Below are 26,168 nucleotides of genomic sequence, written 5' to 3' on the forward strand. Positions count from 1 at the left end.
CGATGACTGAAGATGATTTTTACTGTTTGTTTCTGTTTGATTGTTAACTTTACTCTATTTTGTTGATCTGTGAGGTTTGTGTTGAGAAAGAATTTCCAATGGAATTATTCTTCAATGATTTCTGTTTTTTTATTCATCCATGAAAGGAAAAACTCCTTTTACAATAATCCCCAACCCCTGTTTACAATGCTCTCCTTTGATAATGGTTGATCTCCCTTCTTTTTTTTTTGAAAATTCCTCCTTGTATTTTCTCCCTTGACCACTCGGTTAATTCCCTTCTCCCCCTTCTTTGTCTCTTTTTTTCTGTTATCTGATCGTGTCCCCCCCCCCACGTTTTTTTTCTGGTTTTTAACTCCCCAGAACTGCTTTCATTTGAAAATGATATAGGCCCCATACAAATTAAGCATCTACACATAAATATTGTATCCCTAACCACAATATCATAAAACGATGCATCACCATATACAATACACAATCATTACACAAACACAATGATAGCACTCGGTGTCACTATAGTCTTCAAATACTAATCATAAATGGGGGAATCCGATGTCACACATACCTCGATAAAATTCCAGCCAAATCAATATTATGATCTTTTTTTTCAACATAATCATCAAATATAGATCATGGAGGAGAACTCGATCTCACCATAGTCTCGATATAATTCTTGTTTAATAACATAACATTGACTCGGTGTCACAATAATCGTCAAGTCAATTGTCATGAATATCCAACAATCATCATCAGTGCAACCACAACACACATTAGTGCCCCTAGGCCAAACACTATCGACTTGATCGATGGCTTACGCATCATTTGATTTATTATTCTCTGTCGTCAAATTTTAAATATGGATTCTTCATTATCAAACTCTCGTTATGAAATTAAATGTCTCATCACACATCATTTACCATTCTATTAACAGTCATCAGTATTGCTGTTGAAATATTATTATTCTTCTTGTTATTAATTAATCATAATGTTTCTTGGTTTCTCACTCAAGTCTCGTACTATCATTCAATCACTTTGCAACCCTAACTTTTACTAGCATAGGTTATTTCATTTGCTTAGGCCCATAAGAACAGTTTAGTATTTTCATCCCCTCTAAGGGCATTTAGTAATTTCTCACACTCAAGTTAAATGTTCGATCTCAACCGCTACTAAATTTCTCACTCTGGAGTCTACTCGATGTCTCGAATTTGACTAAACAATCATCATGGATGGTATTGGTACCTTTACATGAGTATCAATACCTACTCTAGAGTATGGATACTCTCCCCCGAGTATCAGTACCAAAAATAACCTCAAAAGTCTCCAAAATAACCTTAGTACTGATACCATACATGTAGTATCAATATTCTTTTAGGTAGTATCGATACTCCCTTAAATACATGTACCAAATTTAGCTTCGAAGTTGTCCAAAAATCACCTTTTGTTTTTTTCAAAGTAGTAGTATAGGTTCACTTTGAGCAGAAGAGAATATTTTTCTGATCAGAGCATAGAATCTAGGCTTGGCATCCAATGTATCATACAAAACCCAAATCTGACCGACTGAAAAACAGCTTTCTTTCTTCGCATTGTCAAAGTCATAAAACTCCGGGTCTGGGTATGCAAAGAGCAGGGGCTCTTTTATTTCTTTGAAGCTCGTATCTGACACAGAATCATCAACAATGGGGTTTAAGTTTTCCTTAAGGCCGTCAGCATAAACTTTCCCAGGTTTCTTAAGAACATCCCCTTCAGCTCTTTCCTTCACAAAGTTTGCCCCAAAATTTTTACCTTCTCTATGGTTCATTGCTTTCTTATCTTCTTTCACTTTACCAGCTCGACTTTCATGTTTAGACGTCTTCATTTGGCATTTCTTCAATCTCATCATTTGCACACGGTGATCCACTTATTTTCTCCTTTTTCGGAAGACTAACCATGTCCTCCTCATCATTTAAATTGTCCTTGTATATGAAACATGTTGCTTTTGCTAACCAGATCTCCACGCATTCTGCTCAACTTGAGAATTGAACTTCTTTCTAGCCATAAGATCACCATTGCCTTCAATAACAATATCCTCATCACACTCGTTACTGCTTTTACAGGATTCTACAGTTTGCTTCCTTCCTCTTTTATCATTCACCTTTCTCGTTCCAGCCTCAGAAGCACGAACTGCATTTGGAGTAAAGGCTGTAAAAAACATGCTCGGTAGTAAAACTCCTTTGAGACCGTTGATCAACTTTGCAAGCACCCTGATTCTGAGCAACTCCTTGTTGGGGAAAGATTGGCTGACACATGTTACTTCCCAGTGGAACAACACCTGAATCACAGGCAACGAAGGCCTTCTTGCAATTTTGGCAGTTAATAGATCTATTAAGTATTTCTGTATAATACTGGTACTTAACCATACAATGGACACTTGGTCTTGAAAGTGGACCGGCCATTGGAGAAACCCATTTGAGTTGGCGATTGTGATTTCTGTTGAGAATTCAAGCCAGGAAAGTTGGCACAGAAGTTATTCTGAGCAGCCACATGTGGATACCAACTTGGGTTCTGCGGAGGCCGACAAGCTGCGGCTGGAGATGGTCTGTTAACAGTAACTCTGCGTTTCATGTCGTGTAGATCTTTTTCCTTGATCCAAAAGAGCTCTTTGTGCGTCCCCAATCAACTTAAAAGCAGCTTCCGCACCAGGAAACTTATTTTTATCTGGGTGAAATTGGAGTGCAAATTTTCTATACTGCTTCTTGATTGTAGCTTCATCAGCCGTTGGCTCAACCTTAAGTATGGCATACCAATCCATCCCATCACCAAACAATCGTTTCTCGGCAGCACAATGCACATCACACACCACTATCATCTGAGATATATTCTCCAGATCCTGACAAAGTTGCTGAGCCTTGGATGCAACCCTAGGAGCCCCTGAAAAACCCTTATTTTGCATCTTCTGCTCTGCAATATCTCTGGCCCTGATGGCCTCGTCCTCGTTGCAGTCCATCACCGGAAAAATCTACTTTTCCTCCAGGATCTCTTAACTATCAGCCATGAAACTCAGCTCACACCTCCACATGAATCCTGTAATAGTTTTATCAAATCAGACCTTTCAAAAGTAACATAAAATAAATTCAACCGAGCCAAAACAAAGAAAGGAATAAAGAAATCAAAATCCAAAATTTCATTGCCAATATCAATTTTATATGATAAGTGGATATTCATGCATGAAGACAAATATGTAAAGTTTCGACACAAAAAAGGATCAACTTCAAAGATGGGAAGGAGGAAAAAACAAGGTACTGCAGCATTTTTTACACATGAAATTAGCATAATAATCACATGGAAGAAACAAATCAGGATTGAACTCTTTCAATCAAAGGGTTCAAAGAAACATGAAATTCTGAAAGATAAAAGGTTATTATAAAATATGAAAAACGAAAATGAAGTCTTTGAAGTTCAGAAATAACCAAAACCAACCAAATTAAATATCATGCCAATAATATACCAACTGCAAATCCCGGGAAAGCTTTCGAATATTCAGTTACAACTAAACACAGAAGCCTGAAATGAGATCACAATACACATAGACCCGTCAATAGAGCGGGTCTGATTAATGTGGATGGATCTAATTTGGATTTTAAAACTTTCGGGTCATTTTGAGTTTGTTTAGTTTCAGGTTTGAGGATTCCTTCCTTCATTTCCAAAAAATTCGGGTTTGAACTATTTCAAGTGAATTCTGTATCTGTTTGATATTGGATTGATCGGATCAAGCATTCGCATTCTGGTCAGAAACATCTAAGAATAATTCCGAGAAAATCAGAGAATTACAACTCTATGCATAACAATACTAGCTACAATGTTCCAATTTCTCACATTTTCCATTGACGGCGCTAATCATATTATTAGCCCATATACCAAAACAACAGCAAAACCAAATAAATCTCCTCTTTATAACATTAAATGCAGCATAAATAACCCTAAAAACTTAAGAACCAAAACCCTAGTTATAAGCAATTTCAAACCCGCAAAACCCAAACTGAATCTTCTAAACCAAAAAAGGGGGGGGAAACACAGAAACAAAAATGAACCAATCGCATAAGAGCCATTAGCAAATATAAACATAAATTTCAAAGAAGCAAAACCCCGAATAATGCTAGTTGGAATAAGTTCAAAATAATCTTTAATAAAAAAAACAAAACTGAAATATAGATAAAGGGAAATGACTTGTCCTTTCAGTTCCATCAAAATCCCGAAAAAAAAGAGGTGAGGGGTTTTTTTTTTTTTTTTTTTGAGGGCTTGAGAAACGAAAGAAAACTAAAAGAGAAGACGTAGAGACAAAATTGGGGAAGAAAATGAGCAACATCTGTCAGTACGGATTCTCTACACTGTTTTTGTGGCAGAGGCGGGAACCGATACGATTGTGATTTTGCTCAATGCACAGGCAATTAAGAGGATTTTGCTATTCTAAGTGTTCGGCTGTTTGGTTGGACTTATCATGCAAGTCTAAACTTCGATATTAGATTAGGGATGTCATTTTACCTGAATTGGAATGTTTTGATTTGATCATATTAATTTTTATTTTAAAAATTTGAGTAACTTTTTATGATATAATTGAATTAAATCGAATTGAATGAGTCTTTGAAATTTGGTGAATGACGGCAACAACAATGATAATAATAATGGATGAAAGGTTGTCCGCCGGCGACGACAGTAACGGTAGTGTTCAGTGATAACAGATAATAGAGGTTTGGAGTTAAAGATGTTCAGATTCTTTTTAGTATTTTATAAAAGTTTTGAGATTTTTCTAAAAAAGAGAAAAATATTTTTAAGCTTTTTAAGAAATTAATTTTTTTTAAAAATATATAAATGTGACATTATTTTAACGATCCTTATGATATAAATGCTTAAAAATATAATGGAAAAAATATTTAAGCGAGAAATTATTTAAACACCAAAAGAAACTTGATGTATATTTTAAAAAGTTATTTTTGCCCTTTTATTTATTCAAATCATTGCAAATTTAAATTATATAAAATTCAAATAGATTCAAAGTTGAAATGAATTAGTTCAAAATAACCTTTTAATAATTAAATTCGATATTTGGAGGCGACATGTCTAGGTGTCATCGTCAACTCAAATCCTCGAGCTTTGATGATATTTTACGTTTCAGTTAAAATTGTCGCTGGACTATTCGACTACGAGCATCCCTCTCCAGCTAGCCTAACAAAAGGAGAGATGAACAGGGACTTAGATCAGCAAAAAGTTACCCATAATAACTCTTCAGCCTTTTCTACTCAATTCATTCAATCATTGGAGATGACAGTCAACAGCTGTCTTCTAGTACTCTTTGAGCATACGTATTTACAACTAGTAATAGAGACCAAGATAAAACATATACAAATTTTGATATAATGATTCAGCTTTGGCAAACCCTAAGGGTATCAAAAGAAAACCATGAGGCCAACCCTTGATCTTTGTTAATCTATGCATTAGTTTCATCCGCCGGCTGCTCAGAAGTATTAGCATCTTCCAATTCGGGTGAAGGATCCTTTTTTTCGTTAGGGTCTATTTCCATATCAGAGACACCAGCAGTTTTGACCTCCTTAGATTGCTTAGAAGCCCCGGCATGATCTTCATAACAGATCTCAGTTCTGACTTCATTTTGTTTAAACTCTGGATTGGTGAATTCATTAGAAATGTCTTGTAATGAGGATGGTCCAGGTGTGGGATTTGATTCTACAATGCAGGCCTCAACAACCTCAGATGCCTGTGTAAGCTCTGGTTTATTATCAGGACGGGCAGATTCATCGGAAATAGCTTGTGCTGAGGATGGTCCATCTGTGGGATTTGATTCTACATTGCAGGCCTCAACCACCTCAGATGCCTGTGTAAGCTCTGGTTTATTATCAGGATGGGCAGACTCATCTGAAACAGCTTGTGCTGAGGATGGTCCATCTGTGGGATTCGATTCTACATTGCAGGCGTCAACCACCTCAGATGCCTGTGTACGCTCCGGTTTTTTATCAGGATGGAAAGAATCATCAAAGACGGCTTGTGCTGAGGATGGTCCTCCTAAGGGGTCTAACTCCTCATTGCAGGCTGCAACACAATCAGCTTCAGACCTCTGAACAAGCTCTTTATTATCAGAATTGCCAAATAGCGGCAAAGATGCCTGAGCTTCTGTGGAGTTTGATTCAGTAGTAGCCTCAACATGATCAGCCTGTGTCTTTTTGGGTACTATGAGCTCATGAGACCGACCATTCAGATCATGTTCTCTCTTGAGGAAGTCGGTGGTAACTTCCAATGAAGTTGCATGTGTATCCGAGGGCTTCACCTCACCATGGTTCCTAAAAACCTTCAGATAAGACACTGGTTGCACAGTGGGGTCTGCTTCCGCATTGCTAACATCAACAGAGTTATCTACCCTTTCGACAGCTGATGGCTGTTGCTCTTCATCATCTTTTGGCGTATGTGCTATAATAGCAGAATCAGAAGCAAACAAGTCCACAGGTTCTGATTCTGAATTCCTTGTATTTTCACTCCGATTAGATGGTTCTGTTTCCTTTTCCATTTCATTCTCAGTAATAGCAGGAAGTTCCACCATGCCTGAACAAGCAGGACTCGATGAAATATTTGAAGTCAGAAGATGAGCATCTTCATCAGGTTTTGCAGACATTGCAGCACTTTGAAGGTTTCCAACATCAGGGGCAGAGGCTTCCAGATGTGATTTCAAAGAAGGCTCTGCTTCAAGTTCTGAATTATTATCAACCATAGAAGGTGCCTCCACTGTGCCCGACTTATCAGCAGAAGGCTCTAATTTGCATTCAGAACTGTTCTCAACCATAGCAGTTATGTTCACTGTACCCGACTTGTCCGGACATGCAATAATAGGTAAAGACTCTTCCGGGTGGTCAACACTTCCAGCGTTGAAAGAAGATTCCGACGACTCTCTAGCAGAAGGTTCTGCATTGTCTTCAGATGGAATTGCAATTGGATCAGGAAGATATCCACGAATTGAATGGCCTGGACTCGAGGGAACTACTGCATTCAGTCCAGAATAATCACAAGCAACACCAACCCTATCAAGTGCAGCTGATTTTGAAGATTCCAATGAAGCCTTTTCTTTGCCTTCGGAACTGGACACTTTAGGCTCCATCATGACAAAAGTAGGCGGGACCAAAGCAGCAACATTACAAGCATCACTGGCTTTTCTAGAATCAATGGTAGATTCAGAATCTTTACTTTCACAATGAGTCAAATCTGGAGAATTTTCTGAAGAGATCTCTGTCTTGTTTTCATTTTGATTGAACTGATGATCCACCTTACTAGGAGATGCCACGGACATTCCTATTTGATTGCTAGAAGACACAACGGCAAGATCAGTGTTTTCTCTATTAGGACTCTTTGCTCCCTTGGTATCAAAATCTTCTTTCTCATTAGCACTATGACGATTTTTACAATCAACCTCCATGGCACTCTCAGTTTTTAAGATTTCAGAGGAAAACAGTTTAGAGTCTGAAATGTTCTCAGGCCCAATGGCATCCTGGCACTGAGTTACTGGACAAGCACTTTCCATTGTAGAGGTCATAACCAGAATACAAGGTTTCTCCTCAGACTCTTTTACATCAGCGTCTTTCCTGAACGGTTCAATATTCTTGTCCCCTAACATATCAGAAACAGGAACTGCTATTTCCAAAGGTGGAAAAGCTGGCTCAGATAATTGTGTTTCTGAGGGTCTATCTTCCGGATCACAAACTTCAACACTATCACCCTTCATAGTTTCAACTCCGACAGAAAGTTGCTTCCCACCATCAACATCTGGAGCAGGACCCCTGCTGCTGGCTGAATCAGCAATGAAGTCTTTCAAAGAAGAAAAATCTGTCTCACAGGGATCTACTTCCATATTGTGAATCTCAACACCATCACCCTCCTTATCTCCAACCACCAGGTATCGTTGCATGGCTCCAACATCTAGTGGAACAAGCTCCGTATCAGCAGATTCAGTTGAAGGAACCAGTTCAGGTATAATATCATCCTTAGCTTCATTGCCACCAGACTGACCCTGCACACCTAGGTTCTCAACAGGACAATCATCCAAAGTAGAAGCCCCATGGGCTGTAGCTGTATCATCAACCCCAGAACTAGCTCTATGATTATTTGTATTTCCTGAAGTTTCTGGACCTTCAACAACAATAGATCTAGTCATTCCGAACCTTTCTTTTTTGGCTTCAGAAACATTAATAGTGGGTAACACAGCACCTGAACAAGATGAAACCATTGTGGAATCATCACCATTATTGTCAGCTTTGGGAGATTCTTTAAAAGAAGGCTCTCTGTTGGTTTTATTACTCTCAGCACCTTGAAGCAGGTCCATTGGACTGGGTGAGCCCAGTTGAATCCTAGAACCAGTTTGATCACCACCAGGAGGAGTTCCATGAGCCTCATCTTTTATGTCACCAGCACTGAGAGGAGGCGTACAATCAACCACCGCATCTGTAATTGAATTGTCACTTGGAATCGTTTTTGAATGTGCATTGTTTTCTGAGCCACTACGGGTCTTGCATTCAGGCTTCAATGAATCAGCTCTCTCAAGAACAGGGACCTTAATCGCAAGAGATGCATTGTCCTCCAGTTCTTTAGTATCAGCTTCATTCTCCATCTGCTTTTTACCTTTTACTTTTGGAACATCACTAGCTGAAGCAGTTTTTACAGGACCCGGTGTGCTGACAGCTGACTTAACATCTAAACTTTCGTTCTTAACTGCCTCCTCAGATGTCTTGCTTGATAATGGTGCAGTAGTTATGTTTTTTCCCTCAATCCCAGCAGGTTTGCCAACTTTATTCTTTGATGAGCAGGTTTCAGAGAAAATCTCCTTCATCACTCGGGCAACATCATTCACATCAGCAGTCGCACTTCGACTAAATGCTGGGACTGCACCAGTCAATTTTCTCATTGAATCATGAACAACTGAAGCATTTGGAGAATGAACTTCAGATGCATGTACCTGGGTGACATTGACCTGCTCATGAGGGCAACACTCTAGATTGCTCTTCCCTGCAGTAGCTCTATTGACCAATAAATCCTTTGATGTATTCTGGGGCTGATAATTTACTTTCAAGTCCAGGCCAGATGAAGCATCAGGAGTTGCAGATTTCCTTCCTCGGCGCCTAGGTGCTTCTGCCCTGTTTGTGGTCTTACGACTTGGCCTTCTACTTTGAATAGATTCAGCAGGAAAAGCAGGGACAAACTGAGGTTCAAAAGCAGCAGGAGCAGAAGTTGGATAAGGCTCAGAGCTCGGAGCAATCCTTTCACCAAGATTAGGGATGGTTTTACTCGCATCTGCTAAAGGAATTGATGTAGGCAAAGAATCTGTTGTAGTAATGGGAACTGAAGGTTCAGTTTTCCCAATTGGAATAGTTGGATGCACTTTAGCTTCTGAGGATTTACTCACATCTGCTAAAGGAATTGATGTAGGCAAAGAATCTGTTGTTGTAATAGGAACTGAAGGTTCAGTTTTCCCAATTGGAATAGTTGGATGCACTTTAGCTTCTGAAATTTGATTCTGTACTACTTCAACTGCAATCTGACTTAATCCGGGAACAACATTCAGAGCACCACCTTGGTTACCACATACCTCACTAGACTTAGCTTTCTGAGAGTTGAATTCAGATGAAACCACTGAAATCACAGAAGCTTTCTCATTCACATTGTTTTGTTGAATTTTTCCCACAGCAGGCCCTGCAAAAGTCACTCGTATTGAGTTTACCATATAATATCCATTGAACTAATTATTAAAGGACACGTTGATTTCATCCATACTAAAAGATACAATGTTCATACCAAGAATCATGGCAGTACTGTTGTGCACATGCTGTGAGCTTTCTGGTTGCTTGCTTTGAGGTAAATTACCATGTACAGTAGAATGTTTATCCTGACCAGTTACGATAGCAGGTGAACTAGTCCCCCGCCCTTGCTCTTGAATAACTTTTGCCAGATCACAAGCATTGTTTTCTTGATTGCCTTCCATAGCAATGACTTTACTTGGTGATGCCTCTGTAGATTTAAACTGTGCTTGATGATTCAATTTTGAATCCTGACCAATTGAAACATCCAGAGCAGCAGCTGATATTTGTGCCTGTTTCTCTCCCCTACGTCGAGGTGTTCCTACCCCACTTTGAGCCTTGCGACCTTGGCCTTTAACTTGGACAGGTACAGTAAGGCAAGGAAGATTTGACTGAGCAATTGGAGCGACCGAGGAAGTATGAAGCGTCTGAGAGTTCAAACTAAACCCTGCATCAGATGGATGATTGGTACCAGCAGAAATTGGTACAGGATTTGTCCCCGCAGCCATGGGACCGGGAGCACTTGAAACACCAGGAACTGTCCTACTTATAGCAACAGCTTGACTATCTGGTGGATTAACTGATACAACCTGAGATTGCTCATTTATTTCTGGAGCAGGACCAGCTAAACCCTCAACAATAGGGCTGAATGCTGGCTCTTGTTTTTTTCCCCTGCGACTAGGTGCCTGTCCTCCATTTTGAGCCCTTCGTCCTTGTCCTTTTGATTCTACTGGAGGAGAGAATCCAGGTGGGGTAGATTCATCAGGAATAGCAGAAACAGAGGGCGTACTTGGTGGCAAATTCAGAGACACTCCTGTACAATTGTGAGGATCAGGAGCAGGAAATGCTGATGAGCTAGTATCCGTTGATTTCGGTAACCCGACATCCAATTTACTGGTTCCATAAGGTGCTGGAAACACTGTAGTGGGATATTTTTCTGCAGGTGCTCTTCTTGGCCTTCCACGGCCCCGTTTAGATGGTGGTGTTGCATCTTTGTTCTGCTGAGGTGGCTGATGTGCAAGTTCCACCGGTACTGGTTGTGGTAATGGAGGAAGTGGAGCTGGAGCCAAGGTTGAGGCTGGAGCTGGGGCTGGGGCTTGAGGTTCTGTGCTATTAACAGTCCCTATCATAGCATTTTTTGGCAGTTTCCTCTCAACAGCTTCTTCCTTCAATTCGGCAGATTCAAGTGAGTCAGCTTGACACATTTTTTCAAACTCCTCTTCTGTCCATTGCTCTTCATACGAGCGCACCTAATATGAGAAAGTTTAAGGTAACACACATATTAAAATTTGTACCGGAATAAAAGCAGTTGCAACACCAAGCAAAGCTATAAAAGTGGAGTAAAAAAAGCGGTAAAGATGACAAACCTCTCTTGCTCGTTTTCCCCTCCCATAGTGCCGAGTATCAAGAGCACCAAGTGATCCACCCTTCCGTTTTACCCCAACGTTAGGCTGCACCCCCGTCTTGGGTACATCATACAATTTCATTGCTTCATAAAATGTTTTCAAGTCATCATCTGTAACAAGGCGAGATGGCAGAGGGGGTAAAGGCTTGGAGCTGGCCATCCCTGATCCAACTACCAACTTTCTCCACTTTGCCTGCATGTTCGAATAAAAATAGAATGGCATCAAAACAGAAGTTAATCATCAAGACAAGAATGTTTGTGCTGAACATGAGACAAAACAGCCCAAGAGGTTTTGATGCATACCGTCTCTTCTTCCCGCCTTTGTTTATCCATTGATTCAAATACATCAATCTCAGGCTCACTGAATCACAGAGATGATATCAATAACAAAATCATGCCGGTAACTAAAGGCTCATATATTAATAGAAAATAGTTTTCACGTTGAATTACGACACAGCCATAAAATTGGATCAGTACAAAAACTAAAAATATCAAAAGAAAACCATGATTTTTAGTTATAGCCTAGAGCAGGCAAAATAAATTAAATAAAATATAAACAATACCTGCGGGCCAATAGATCATTTAGAGCATCATCATCTAACACGGGGGCAGCTTCCTCTTTCTTACACTCACGCAGGAGGGACTCTAAGTACTCCCTACGGTCTTCAGCACTGTCAATAAAATCATAGAAATTTCCTTAAGAAAATTAGCCATAACCATCTTGAATCTGCTTGTGCTCTATGCAGTAAACCATAGCTCAACAAACAACCTCGGGTTACCTTGTATTGTTGTCAAAGAAACCTGCAGTGATACTCTGATTAGCAACTCCCAATTTGTGTTCAGCAGAAGCTCTAACTTGTTCTTCGACTGTTTGAACCTTATCAAAGTGAAATAGTTGACCTCGATTAAAAATTCAGCACCACCCCAATGAAATAGGAAAAGATATATCTGACTATAGTCACAGAATATGTTTAAAGAAAAATATAAAATAAACTAAAATCTAGTTGGCATGAAAAACAAACATTAATTAGGTGAAGAGGAACATACTGTTTCGAATCGTAAAACAAGTACATCCTTCTTCTGGCCAATCCTATGAGCTCTTGCTTGTGCTTGCAGATCAACCTGAACCAAACAATTTTATTTTTTAAAAAAATAACACCAATATCAGAAGAAACTCTAATCAAGTAAATGTAACTTTCCATACCAACCTGAGGATTCCAGTCAGTGTCGAATATTACAACAGTATCAGCAGCTTGAAGATTTACTCCAACACCACCAGCCCGAATACTGACAATACGATCAAATGTCAGAAATACAAGATCATACCTGGTAGTAAATCGACACAACCAAACAAACATGACTTGTTTAGGTAAGGGAGTCCCCCAGTTTCATACAACCCTCTCCCAGTAGATTTTCTTTTCAGTCACAAAAATTAAGAAAATCTTTGCTCAAAGTGAAATCTCCAACAGAGGGGTTAGCAGGCATAACTTCTAAAAAGGAATGAACAGTTTACCTACTAAGTTCAAAAAGATTCCTAATACATATGTCATCCAAAACTTAAAGCCGTAAATCCTTTATTTTCTTAAACCCAACCATATATTACCCCCAGCAAAAGATATTACAGAGCATTCCAGAGTTTTGATGAACTTCTCAACTAGAATGTCCCCTTCTTACTCTCCTCTACAACATCTAATCACTCGTCCTAATCCCCAAAGATATCAAGTACAGTTCAGAAACACTACAAGCATAGAAGAGCTTTCTTTCTTTCTTCTTTCCTTTTGTGGCGACTAGGCATGCATTATTTATGTAATTTTTTTGTAAGCTAGGATTTAGAGACAGACCTGAGCAAAAATATGAAAAAGTCAGAACCTTGTTGATTAAACTTTTCAATAAGTGCACCACGATCACCGCCAGATGTATGCCCATCCAACCGAAGGTAGCGGTATTGTTTAAAAGTGAGATAGTCTTCCATAACATCTAGTAGCCTAGTCATGGTGGAAAAGAAGAGAACCTACAAATTTCAAATTAATGAAGTGAAACCTCCATGAATTGTTATATTAGTAAAACTAATATATATTTGCAAACACACACTAAAGGAGGTGGAGGTTCTTTCATGGAAAGTCAAAGACGGCCATGCTAAAGCTGCTTTTTACGCATTCCACCAAGATTGAAAAGAACAAAGAGGGCTTAATTTAGTTATGTCAAATACCATCAATGGCATCATGAACAAAACAAACAGAAACTGAAAGCACAGCAAAGTACACGAGATTTCCAGCATACAAATGATATTAATCAACATATAATATAAAGGGCAAAAGGCCAATTCAGCATCAGGAATTTTCATGCAAACGGACTACCATATTACAAAATGCAACAAAAGACATCTATAATTTTTTTTTATCTTAGCATAAAAGGATTTGCTTACCCGATGATCAGTTGCCTTCAGCTTGGGGAGTATTCGATCTAACATCTCAAGCTTGCCACAAAGCCTAACAATTGGTGGCAAATAATGCTGTGGTATTAAATTATCAACCTACAAAATTTTTCAAAAAGTTAGGTTTGTATTAATAAAGACAACTTTTACACCATCCATGATGCAACTACTGATAACCCTAGTTTATTACAAGAAAACATTAAGAAAGTGAACTATATTATCTTCAACCCTTCAGTTTTCGAACTTACAAAATTATCGAAGACAAAAAGTCAAACAAATAACCACTGATTTGTTCCAGAATTACATAATGAAGATAAAAACTCTACAGGAAGCTACAGAACAGAGACCATCTAATACTTTCTCATATTTTATCTTCCAGAGTTCAATATCAAAAGCAAACTAAGCATTAGTAAATAGGGAAAGGGCATGCCTCCTCTACATGAAGCTGGCTAAGATATGGATGATTGCATATATTACGAAGCTCCATAACAGAGTTATGCACCGATCGAGCCTGCAAAAGAAGATTGGAAATACCCATAGTAAATGTCTAAAATAGTTATGCGAATGAAATTTAACTTTGCATGGGGAAAATGAGAATCAAATGTCCTAAAAAACCTTTGAATTTCCAATCGCGCCAAGATTTTCTTCAACCCTCTTCATCAAAAGCTTTTGATAAGCAGAAGCTTCACATCTTACAAGCCTCTCAATCTTCTCAGGAAGCTCATTTTCAACCTACCAAAAAAATTAAGAGGATGCAAACCAATTGGCATACCAGAATTCCAGAGCATCTTTTTTTTTTTATAAAAGTTGGAGGCCTCATTAAAAACTCCCTTCGTATTCGACCACATACTAAGAAATATGTTGACGAACATTGGAAGGAAGAAAAGTGTACCTCATAGTCTTAATATCATCCAAAACAATGAATTCAAAAAAATGTGCCACCTAAATATCAATAAAAAGGATGACCTCTAACATAGCATCCCTGTAAATACAAACCTTATGCTTCAGCCTTCGAAGTACAAAAGGTCGAAGAACTTGGTGGAGACGGTTAATGATCAACAAATTTTCCTCCTCGGATAGTAGGGTCTAGTCAGAAATAACCAGCATAAGCACATAATTTTGTGATAGTGAAGTAAATAATTTTCATATCTAGATTGCAGAAGTTCACTACTTACTTCGTCAGCAGAGCTATCCCCATTACTCTCAAATGGCTTGTTGAACCACTGAGAAAAATCCTCCGATGAATTAAATATATTAGGCAATAAGAAATTGAGCAATGCCCACAACTCCTCAAGATTGTTCTACACAAAAAAAATAGGTTAAAACTTAGTCATGGCTTCATGTCAACACCAAAAAGCTAACAAAAAAGGCAGCAGGAAATACAGCTGGGTTACCTACAAGGATGGTACTGCAAGCATCTGATACAGATGTAAAATGAAAAATATATATTAAAAAATTCAGAGAAAATTATCTGTAACCTGTAGAGGTGTTCCAGTCAGAAGCAATCTATGAGAGCTCTGATAGTGCTTTAATTCTGCATTCAACTTGCAAGAAGCATTCTTTATCCGATGACCTTCATCAATTATAATGTAGTGCCAATGAATTTTGCTCAACTTTGGTCTATCATGCTTGTTCATTAGATACTCATACGTTGTCAAGATAATGTTAAATTTCTGATGTACAATCCTCTCCCTGCACCAGATATGGATAATGAGGCTTATATATTCTAAAGCAACAAGATTTGTTGGATAAGAAGGTTTTTATTCATGTTGGCATGTCATTACTTGAATAATCTACGCCTCTCTTCTGGAGTTCCAGAATAAACAATTTTGTGTATCTCAGGAGCCCAGAAATTGATTTCTGACTCCCATCCAGGAAGAACTGAAGATGGTACAACCACTAAAAACGGTCCTCTATCATTTTTGTTTTCCATCAGATAACAAATAAGAGAAATAACCTACAAAAACACAAGATTTACAAACGAAAGAAATTGACAACAAATTATACAATACACTGCAATCAAGAGAAGATTCAGAACCACTGATACCTGAACAGTTTTGCCAAGGCCCATTTCATCAGCGAGAATGCCATTCAGATGATTGTTGTAGAGTGAAACCAGCCACCTAAGGCCATTCATCTGATACCTGAACAGCAAAGGCATAACTTTAAGAAATTTCAAGCAAGATAATAAACACTGCACTCCCTGTGCCAGCCATTCCAAAATATATATATTGTTAGTCGGGTGCATATTTTACTTACTCTCTTAATTTTCCACCCTTAAGAAATGTTGGTTGCTCACTGATGTTTTCTTTTATGCTGCAAAAACAGTTTTAATTGTGAACCTTCCAGCAGTTATTATAATTTGATAATAATTAATAAAAGACTTCTCAAATAAAATGACCTCAAAAGACATCCAAAGTTACACTCGTTAAGAAAATGCAGGAAAAAAGAAAGAAGCAAATGTGATACCTATGAGCCATCAGGTAGTACTTTTCGTTGCTTTCCATGTAGTGCTGTAGAGCATGATAACCGTAAGAAAAGTTCAACGTATAAAAAGAATAAGGAAGTGAGCAAAAATGTGTGGGAAGGGACGAAGCAACACAGAAGATGCCAAATAAAAAACTTGCCTTTGCCTCATCTTCATCCTCAATAGCAGTGTCATTCTCAACAACACTGGCAGTTCGCACCTCTTCCATATTATTCTCAAAGCGGCTTGCTATAGACTTTGCATCCCGTAACTTGGATCCAAGTTTCTGAAGATATTTCTCAGTTTCTTTCAATAGTTGCTTAACACGATCCGATTTAGCATCCTGTAAACCATCAAAAATGATCATCGGTAAGAATAAGTAGACGAAACACTTTGGACTACCAAATGCTAGTAAGCTTAAACTAACCTGAACCATTCGCAAATAACCCTCTACATCATTGATTTTGAGTAAGTTAATCTTCTCGCGCTGAATTCTCTCTATCTTCTCACGATGTATACGCTCCTTTCTCTTATGGAATTCCTTCACATACCTATTGAAACCTTTCCAACATTCTCTCCTAACTTTGAACACATCATCCAGCTTCTCCCTATGGATTCAATATACCAAGCAAGTTAGAAAAGATGTAGTTCTATTTAAAGCAACCAGATAAGAGAAAGGCATCTAATTGTAACAAAGAACGAAAGGGTAAATACTTGTGAACTTCTATCTCACTGAAAAACTCCTTCTGCCTCTCACGTGTTCTCTTTTGTCGCTCTTCTTTCATTTTTTGCTCATATTTTTCAAGTTGTTTTATCCTTCTACCATGTCTATGTTTCTTGTATGATTTCAGGCGATCCATATCATTTGCAATCGGTTTAAAATAGTCATTCAGAAAATCACTGCCGAATTCAAGAAGAAAATGTCAAATGAAAAATCAGAGTAAAATTAAGGAAACTGCCAACCCAACTTAGCTATGACCTTGGCACAATAACATAAGAAATATAATAATAATAAGTTAAGGGAAATTTTAAAAGGGGCATACCTCCGTAGGCGACGTTGAAGCTCTAATAATTGGAGTTTCTTCAATTCTATAACACTTTTGGTTTTTGCAGATATATCATCAGATGAGCTCACATTTCCCTACATGTGAACGCATTAGTTGCAAAACAATTTGTCCGCACAATGCTATATCCATAGTGAAACTATGCATTTCTTTGAGCTCCCTATTTATGATAGAAATTACACAAAAGACATTGAAAAAGAAAAGAAAGGAAAGTAAAAAGATCCACCTTCTTAAAAAGGGATAAGTTTCAACACGCATGTTGACAGTAGGAAAAAAATAACACCATGAGGTATCATGAAATGCAAAAACAATGGCTTCTCAACAACACCATGCTGAGGGAGGGGAAAAAACAAAGGGGAGGGGGATAAAAAACAAACAACTATGCAACTGCCAAAAGAATATCAAAAGCTGTCTCAAGTCCTCATTCGTGTGATTTACATGCAGTCAAAGTTCTTATACAATACCTTCATCAATTCTTTAATCAATTATTCCCACGCAACAAAAGACAAATTTCACCCAAGTTTCTAAGCTTTGGTTTTAAAAATCACCCGTCATGCAACAAAATCAATTTCACCCAACTCAAAGTTATTATACAATACCTTCAACTCTTTAATCAATTATTCCTACGGAAGAAAAGACCAATTTCACCCGAGTTCCTAAGCTTTAGTTTTAAAAATACCCATCATGCAACAAAATCAATTTCACCCAAGTTATTTTTTTTTTATAAGATTAGAAGGCCTCATTAAAAACCTCCTTCTTGATTAATGGAGCTTGAAAAGAAGCTCCTTAATCATCGGAAGGAGGAAAAGAGCGCCTTAGATTTTCATTAAAGAAAATAAGATTACAACCTATATAGATCTCTTCGAAATAACCCTTACAGCAGTCTATAAATCCCACCCGAACAGGAATCAAATGCTAAACTGAAAAAGCAAACATAGAAATTAGCCTATTCCAGCCTTTACTAAAGCATCTACGTCCATATTAGCTGACCTTGCAACCCAATTTATAACCCCCCCCCCAAAATCTGAGATTGTCAACTATATCACTAACAACGAATGCATAAACAACTGGGCATGAATTGACATTGTTGATCCAGTCTACTGCAACCCTGCTATCACTCTCAACAATCAGCCTATCTTTAACCCTCCCTTGCAGAAGCATATAATGAAATAACCCTCTGAATAGCTTTAAGTTCCATCATAGTCGGAGGTCCCGGACCAGTTGACTCTTGAAAAGAACCTAGGACTAAACCTGAATGATCCCTCCAAATACCTCCTATACCCGATTTCTTCCAATTACTGCTAACGGCTGCGTCCACATTCAATTTAAAAAAACCAGAAGGGGGAGGTACCCAAGGGATTGAAGAAGACTTCATAGAACTGTAGGGCGAGTAGGAATCTACTAATGAAGGATCCATAATCAAGGAATCCTTATGAATAGAAACATCCTTATGCTTAGCTAGGAACCAAGAAGCCAGCCTAACTCGTGATAAGAAAAATTAGATGTAGTATCCTAAAGTATGATGCAGTATCCTAAACTCAAAAGCCAAATATAAAATTGTTCCATGTTCTATCACGAGAAGTAGACTTTTTATCGAAATGAAGTACATCCAAAATAAAAATAGAAAGTTGTTTTATTATCATAATATAATATATGTGGTCATCTTTCTTCTTATGGATTAACTTTCTAATCCAAATCTCACTCATTTTAATGAGAAATTTTTTGCTGATTTTATAATATCTCTACTTCCCTATACATACAGAATTTGCAGATAGGAGGAGATACTTTTCTCCTTTTTACAGCAGTGCACAAATATTTGAGCAAAAAATAATCATATCCTTCAAAATCTAGTGGGATGGCTTTACAGACAAATAAGGAAGAAAAACAAGGTTATTACCAAGTATTAAGAATTTAGAACAAAGCTTGTACCATACCTTTAATTTCGTGAAACAAGTAACAATTCTTTGCCTTGTTTTTTGCTGCTTTGCAACCCACTTCTGCTCAACAAAGAACCTCCGTTTCTGCTGATCCATAATCCATTTCTCAGACATAGTATGCTTTGGAGATGAAAATGAATCAGTTGATACAGATTTATCCTGCTCATCTTGCTCTGTGGTAAGACAGACAACAGTTCTTAGCATTCAATTAATAGGAATAATTTAGACCCAACTCAAATTAATCTTGTTTAAAATTCAAAGAACTTTGGGATCTTGTGCACCATACTCACCAGATCACAGAGGTTAACTTCATTAGAACTAAAAGGATTAGAAACTACCATTTCCATTCAAACTACACTAATAGATAAGAAGACAAGTAGCATTAGGAAAAGAGATATTGATTCAGTAAAATTACCAGGACTTTGAAAGTGCAGAGCTGTTTCGTTTCTTTCTAGCACCAAATCATGCTGTACAGCAGCTGCTGGCAAAGATGCCCTAGAAACCTCATGATGAAAGCCAACTCCAGACCAGCCCATCATTTCAGGGTTCACTTGTTTATTACTATCCATTATAGATGAGGCTAGATCAGCCTTTCCAACTTGCAAATGGCCATTCTCCATGCTATCCATATGAAAAGTAAAACCATCCTTTGTAGTAGCAGAGTCGGGCTGTCGAGACATTGTAGGTAGGTATGCCTGTGGTTCCACTGTCTCTTGGCTCTGAATATCACCCTCTGCCTTCCTTGCAGCTGGAATATGTTTCCTTTCCTCCACAATTGCTGAAAGATCAGAAGTCGGGGCATTAGTCCCCACTTTTAAAGTTTCTGCTTCTTTTGACCAGGAATCAGCCTCTGGAAATCTTCCTATAGACGTTAAAGCTGGAGGTGCATTATTCATCCTTCCAAATGACATTGCAACTTCAGATATGCTACTTGGCTCATTCGAAGTCTGTGCTCTGCCTCTATGGTCAATCAAATCTTTGCAAGGACCATCTGTATTGCCAACTGGAATTACCAAGTGAAAAGATATAGACTTCTGAAAATGATATTTGCAAAACAAATAAATAATAAAAACCCACTTTCTCTCGGAGATATGTTTCCAAGCGCAATTTCAAGATGCAACTTTTTTGGCATTAAGCCATTTCTGCAAGTGGACAATCACAAGTTCAAAAATATATATAAACAACAGGCTGCAATAAAGATTCTTATCACCTACACTACTGCAATACCTGAAAGCTAGAAAAACGAGGCACTGGGCTCTAAGCTGTTTCAACTGTTGTTCCTTGAAGGGCATGCCAGATGAAGCAGATTGAGAGGAAGGAGACTTCCTTATATCTCTTGGGGCCATGGCCCTAAGCATATTCATTTCTGAGGTACTCTGTTTCCTGCCAGCCTACACAGATAAATAATAATATTAACTAGCAGACTCGTTATACAAATCAGTGACATTCAAAGGAACATTTTAGAAGCAGTTCAAAACTAATCATTCCGTTCCTCTCAAGAAAGCCATAACAGAACCCCAATATGGCACTGTTACTATCATTACTGAAGCCATAGCGACTTAACAAAAATGTGCATGGGAAGAAAGGGAGGGGGAATCATAACTAGCACCTGAGCTATCTTATTTACATCTGCTAGCATATTTGGACTTCCTCCATCACGCTCCAAAACTTTTCCAGCAGAAAGAGTTGATGACAACCCATCAGGACTTGCTACAGAACTTTTGGACAATCCATGCTTCTGACTCTCAGAACCATTAAATTGACCTGAATCTGAATATGCTAGCTCACCTACATTATATGAGTTCGATGGGGCAGCCAGGCCTTGAACCTTCCCAAAAGAACCTGAAAGTTAAACAATAGCAACAATGTGATATGATAACTATTCACAAACTGTTTCTTATCCACAAAAAAAACTATTCACTGACTGAGATGTTTGGGGATTCAGCCAAGATTTTAAGTGTCCAAGCACAGTCAATCTTATTCTCTATCACTCTAGCTGGTCACCATCATGAAAATGGGTCCACAAATTTGAGAAATGCAGGGGGAGCCGTTTACAAATTTGAGTGGATCAGGCCAAAAAGTTAGAAACATGATCCAAGATTGAAGATAGCATGGTCCACAAAAAACCTAATATGGATCCCAAATAAATTTAAGCTTCAATCAAATGGTTCACAGTTCACACACAAACACACCAAAAAAATTCAACCTACTAACTACAGAATATCCAGCTCAGACAATTATACAGAAATAGAATATCATACGGATCTCATCAAAATCAGAAACTTAACTAGGACAATCTAAAACTACAGTTCCTTCATCCTTTTTGCCTAGACCAAACGGGGAGAGGGGAGTCAACCTACTAAACATAGAAATCTATCTTTTCAAAACCTGGAGTCCATCCTCACCTGGTATAACAGATGCATGCATCAACTGCTGTGATGCAATTTCTGTTGTCATATTGCCAGAAACAGTTGGAGAAAACCTGTTAAGTTGAGATCTGTCAAAGGGTACCCCGGCCTTGCCCCTAGAGGAAAGAATTTCATGTGCACCAGGTAGTCCCCCTTGTTGTTGTCTAGGTATATTTTGTGCAGACGAAACTTCCACCTCTTCAGGATACTTTGAGCTAGGAGTACGTGACATCAAATTGCTAACATTTGTCGAATCAACTAGGTTTTCTGTTACATTCTGTCCATCCTGTCTGCCTCTATGCATTGATCTCATATTTCCAGGTGGGGATGGAAAACGTTCCATTTGTCTAGTACTTGCGACCATGGTGTAGTTAGCAGTGCCAGATGTTTCAGCCTTATTCATCTTCCCTTTCCTATGATCAACAACGGCAGTAAGAGATTCATCAAAATTTGGTTCCAATGGTGCTGATGAATCAGCTCTCTTTCGTTTAGTTGCAGTAGCACCCTTCTTACTATCATTTTGATTCATTTGTTTGTCTTGTGACTGCGAGTTAGCAGACCGGGTTTCCAAACTTGATGGGCTTCCTTGATCAAAAGACTGACCACCCCTGTGAGTTTCAACTCCTTGATAATACTCAAGTCCGGCAATGCTTGGGACAACAGGCGGCCTGTTGGCCGAAAATGAATCAAATTTAGGTATCTCATTTTGGGACAGACCTGCTTTAGAGTCTTTTGGAATTGCAACAGCCTGAGAAGATCCTGGAGAAAAGAATCTCATTGTAAATGGTTCGTTCAATATGCCATTCAACAATGGGGATACATCAGTAATAATTTGCCATGAGAAGCTAACTGAAGTGTGATTAACAGCTATTTACCAACAAATTGTCCAGACGTAGAATCCACTGTTTGAGACCCGGGAGTAGGGAGCTGTGATGATTTCAAAAACTCCAGATCAAGACCATGTCGGTTGATAACAGCCTCCCACGCCCTTCAATAAAAAAGACAATGTCAGGTAAAATAGCAGACATTTCCAGAGAAAGGGTTAACAACCACAATGAAAATTTGACTTGAACAGAGATCTATATCTTTGAATATTAAGAAGCTCTAAACATCATTGCGACCATAGAGATACTAAAAAGGTGAAATAAAATTAATATAACAGTTAGATAAACCAAAAGACAAATGCAAAAGGTAGATATATCCAAGCACATAGTGTAAAGAGGGAGAAAACCTGGAGAATAAGGACATGTTAGTTGCACTTTGAATTTGAGGTGAAAGCACATTTTAATTCAAGTTATTTAACAATATAACCCTGGAGTCAGATATATAAATTTAAACAGCAACAGACACATTTATGAACAAACTAATTTAATCACAAATTTTTACTTTAATTCAAGCAACTGTTACTTAGTACAACGTTAAGCATAGCTCCACACAGAAGGAAAAAGGTAAGAACAGCTTGTTTGGGGCAAAAGAGGATGGGCCACACTGTGTAATTGAGATCTATTTAATTTATGTCTAACCATATTCATGGTGGGGCAATTAATGCTCTGATAGCAGAAGGAAATACAGTCACAGACTAGTCAAAGGTGTTTCAACAATTGCAAGACAACCTGAATAAAGACCAAAATCGTTCCACCAGTCATTTCATTATACATTAAAAGAAAATGAAGGTTCTTGCATCCATTAAAAGGCAACAAAAACTAAGAATGAAAGTGTTAATTTATAAAAAAAGCAAACGGTGCACAGTCAATCAAATTTAATTATCAGATCCACCATTATCTGAATTAACTCAATTTGCTAAATCACTATGTCGTCTAGATGACAATAACATCAGCACTTGTATCACTAGTTTACAAAATCCAGTAGTCATTTACAAGAAGACTTAAAGAACCTCAAACAATATTTCACCTTGATATTACTTGAAACGGTATTGAATGTTCCTTCCCACTAGATTTCATGTGTTGCAATATCTAAAACATTCAAATATAATAAAAATCAGCTGCTGTATAAATGGTAATGAAATGAAGAGCCAACTCAGTAACTCGTGCACGATAAAGACCACTTAATTGACCCAAAAAAACCCATACCACATAAAGTTTTGTCGCCAGCTTTGAAGGCTCATCTTTAGAATCTTGTATGAGTTTATGCAGAAACATTGCCGCCTCTAACTCCACATTTTGTGAAGAAGACGCCATCTCCTCCTATGAACTACAAAATTAACAGGAAATAATCAAGAAAAAATTTATCAGTCCCAAACTATCAGATTTAGTCTCCGCTTTTTCAAACCAATTTTGCCCTAACAAGAGTAGTTTCGAACAGTAATCTAACTCCTCGTACTAATCAAATTTTCAGTCCCAAAGTATTAATTACCATGCTGAAAATCAATATATTTCAACAAAAAAAGGACACTTAAGATTTCCTAGCTCAGTAACACATATTTCTTATGATAGAATATCAAAAGCTCAAATTTAGCAAACTAAGTTCCCGAGATATCTAACCCGACAAAATAATGCGAATTACCAAAAAATCTGCTTGTTTCTCGAGAAAATGTTCCGTTTTTAACGGAAAATTTAGTTTAGCGGAGAACAAAAAGAAAGAAACCCTAAGCGAAGAAAAATGGTCAAATAAAGAGGGGGAAATACCTGATTGAAGGAAGAGCTCAGAGCTCAGCTACATGTAAAGAGTGACTGTATACAAAACTTCTTTTACAAAAGAAAAAAAATAAACGAAAAATGAGGAAGAACAAAATGCTATTCTCTCATTCAAATGGGGGTCTTCCCCAAACACGTTCCTTTAACTCGCAGGTACGGAGTTTTTTTATGGAAAATTAAATATTTAGCCCTACAGTCCTATATTGTATATGGATCTTGGGTCAAAGGCCCATGGATTCAAGGAGCCATGCTGATTATCAAATTATTTTATTTATTTTACTAGGGTTATTCCTTTAGGGTTAATTCCATCGATCTTCATTTAACTATATACTAAATTTTAAGTTAATCCCTAAATTTCAAAACATTCTAATTAAATCTTTAAATCAAAGTATCATTTTCTTTTCTTTATTTATTTCCGAAATTTAAAGTTCCTCTATCGTTCAGTTATCCCGTCTTTGTTAAATATTGATTTAAAGTATTTTTGTTTCATGTAATTTAATTTATAAAAAACAGTTTCCTTATTATTTCGTATTTGATTGGGATTAAATAAATTATTCAATGTAATTCATTTTTCTTAATCAACATAATATTTTTTATTTATTTTACAGCTTGATTTTAAAAAACACTTTTTTATTTTCACTTTAAAGTAAACGCTCAATTTACTCTTGTCGACAAACACTAATATCTTCTCTTCCAGTATCGACACCTCTCTCTTGTCGACACTAACAAACATATCTCTCTTTCGATAGCGACAATGATAACATCAATAATCTTTATTTTTTTTAGATCTTTTCCAACTTTATAAGTGTAAATAAGTACTTTTTTTCTTGACTGAAAATTTGATAGTTATCATCTCGGCATTATTATATAAAAAAACCCATAAATTATTTTTTTGAACATTAACCCCTTAACAAATTTATTAGAAAAAATACCTCCCAAACTGTCCACGTATGACTATCTTGCGTCCTATAATGGATTTAGCGTTTTATAAGACACGAGATCCATCAACTTTTTAGCATATGATCTTGTCAGAGCTTTGCAGTAAGGATTGTTTTTCTTTTCATTTTTTCTATTGTAGTTCGTGTATTGTATGCAGTATGTTTTTGTTATTCTTTTGATGTCCTTCACGAGTTATTAATGGAAATGATTATTGTTATTAGATATTTACATTCAAAAGGAATCATTTACTGTGATTTAAAACCATCGAACTGTTATGGAAGATGGCTATCGGATAGAGCAAAATCGCAACTGATAATTTGAGAAAATAAAAATGAAGATAAAAGAGACACAAAATTTACGTGGAAAACCCCTAAATAATATAGGGTAAAAACCACGGACAATGGTATAAGAATTTCACTATGAGAAAATAGGAATTACAACTTCTCTCGATCTACCAATGAGAAAACAATGATAATTCTCTCTTGATAAAAAGGAGAAAACAACTCTCAAGAAACTCTCTAAATTCTTTCTAGTATTAGAAGAAAGCTATAATGCTTTGGGATGGATTTGAAGCTAAATGGGTTAGGGTATTTATAGTTGAAGCTTAAGGTCTAATCTTGTAAATACCCAAAATTATAGTGACTAAATTAGTAATTGACCCTTGCCAATTTTCCACAAAAACATGCTATTTAATTTTCAAAAGCAGCCGGCTGCTATAGCCAAATTTGACTTGATTTTCAACAATCTCCCACTTGCAGATTTGATTGGAACAATCATATCTTCATACCATTCTTTCTGCCTTGTACCTTCATGTTGCTTACGTCTTTGACAGGCCACAGGAGGATCGACACCAGGTAAATTTATCAGCGTTGATTGCCTTCGTCATGAAATCTGCTATGTTGTCTTTGGTATGAATCTTCTGCATATCTATTGTCCCTTCTTCCACCTTTTCACGAATGAAATGGTACTGAACTCGTATGTGCTTTGTCCTTGAATGAAATGTTGGATTCCTTGCTAGATGCAAGGAGCTTTGACTGTCATA

The 26,168-nt window shown here is 37.5% G+C and overlaps 1 protein-coding gene across 1 annotated transcript; it reads right to left on the reverse strand.

Moving 5' to 3' along the window:
• Positions 1-5,251: 5,251 nt before the first annotated feature.
• LOC120201871 (chromatin structure-remodeling complex protein SYD-like) lies at positions 5,252-24,299 on the reverse strand. The gene is made up of 35 exons (XM_039202399.1): positions 24,179-24,299; positions 23,624-23,744; positions 23,445-23,506; positions 22,409-22,521; positions 21,531-22,292; positions 20,735-20,967; positions 20,353-20,516; positions 20,203-20,267; positions 19,541-20,128; positions 19,123-19,298; positions 17,168-17,265; positions 16,839-17,024; positions 16,552-16,732; positions 16,285-16,467; positions 16,127-16,170; positions 15,917-15,973; positions 15,705-15,801; positions 15,442-15,614; positions 15,136-15,349; positions 14,833-14,958; positions 14,654-14,743; positions 14,273-14,389; positions 14,088-14,168; positions 13,649-13,756; positions 13,065-13,234; positions 12,432-12,510; positions 12,271-12,345; positions 12,003-12,100; positions 11,787-11,894; positions 11,527-11,584; positions 11,186-11,416; positions 9,817-11,068; positions 9,447-9,714; positions 6,001-9,332; positions 5,252-5,769 (listed from the first exon to the last, which is right to left on the reverse strand). Exons 2-35 carry the CDS (start codon positions 23,729-23,731, stop codon positions 5,459-5,461), a joined length of 10,008 nt encoding a protein of 3,335 aa, XP_039058330.1. The 5' UTR covers positions 23,732-23,744; positions 24,179-24,299; the 3' UTR covers positions 5,252-5,458.
• Positions 24,300-26,168: the final 1,869 nt, after the last annotated feature.

The sequence above is a fragment of the Hibiscus syriacus genome, unplaced genomic scaffold (assembly GCF_006381635.1).
Source record: "Hibiscus syriacus cultivar Baekdansim isolate YM2019G1 unplaced genomic scaffold, ASM638163v2 tig00008013_pilon, whole genome shotgun sequence".
Taxonomy (NCBI): domain Eukaryota; kingdom Viridiplantae; phylum Streptophyta; class Magnoliopsida; order Malvales; family Malvaceae; genus Hibiscus; species Hibiscus syriacus.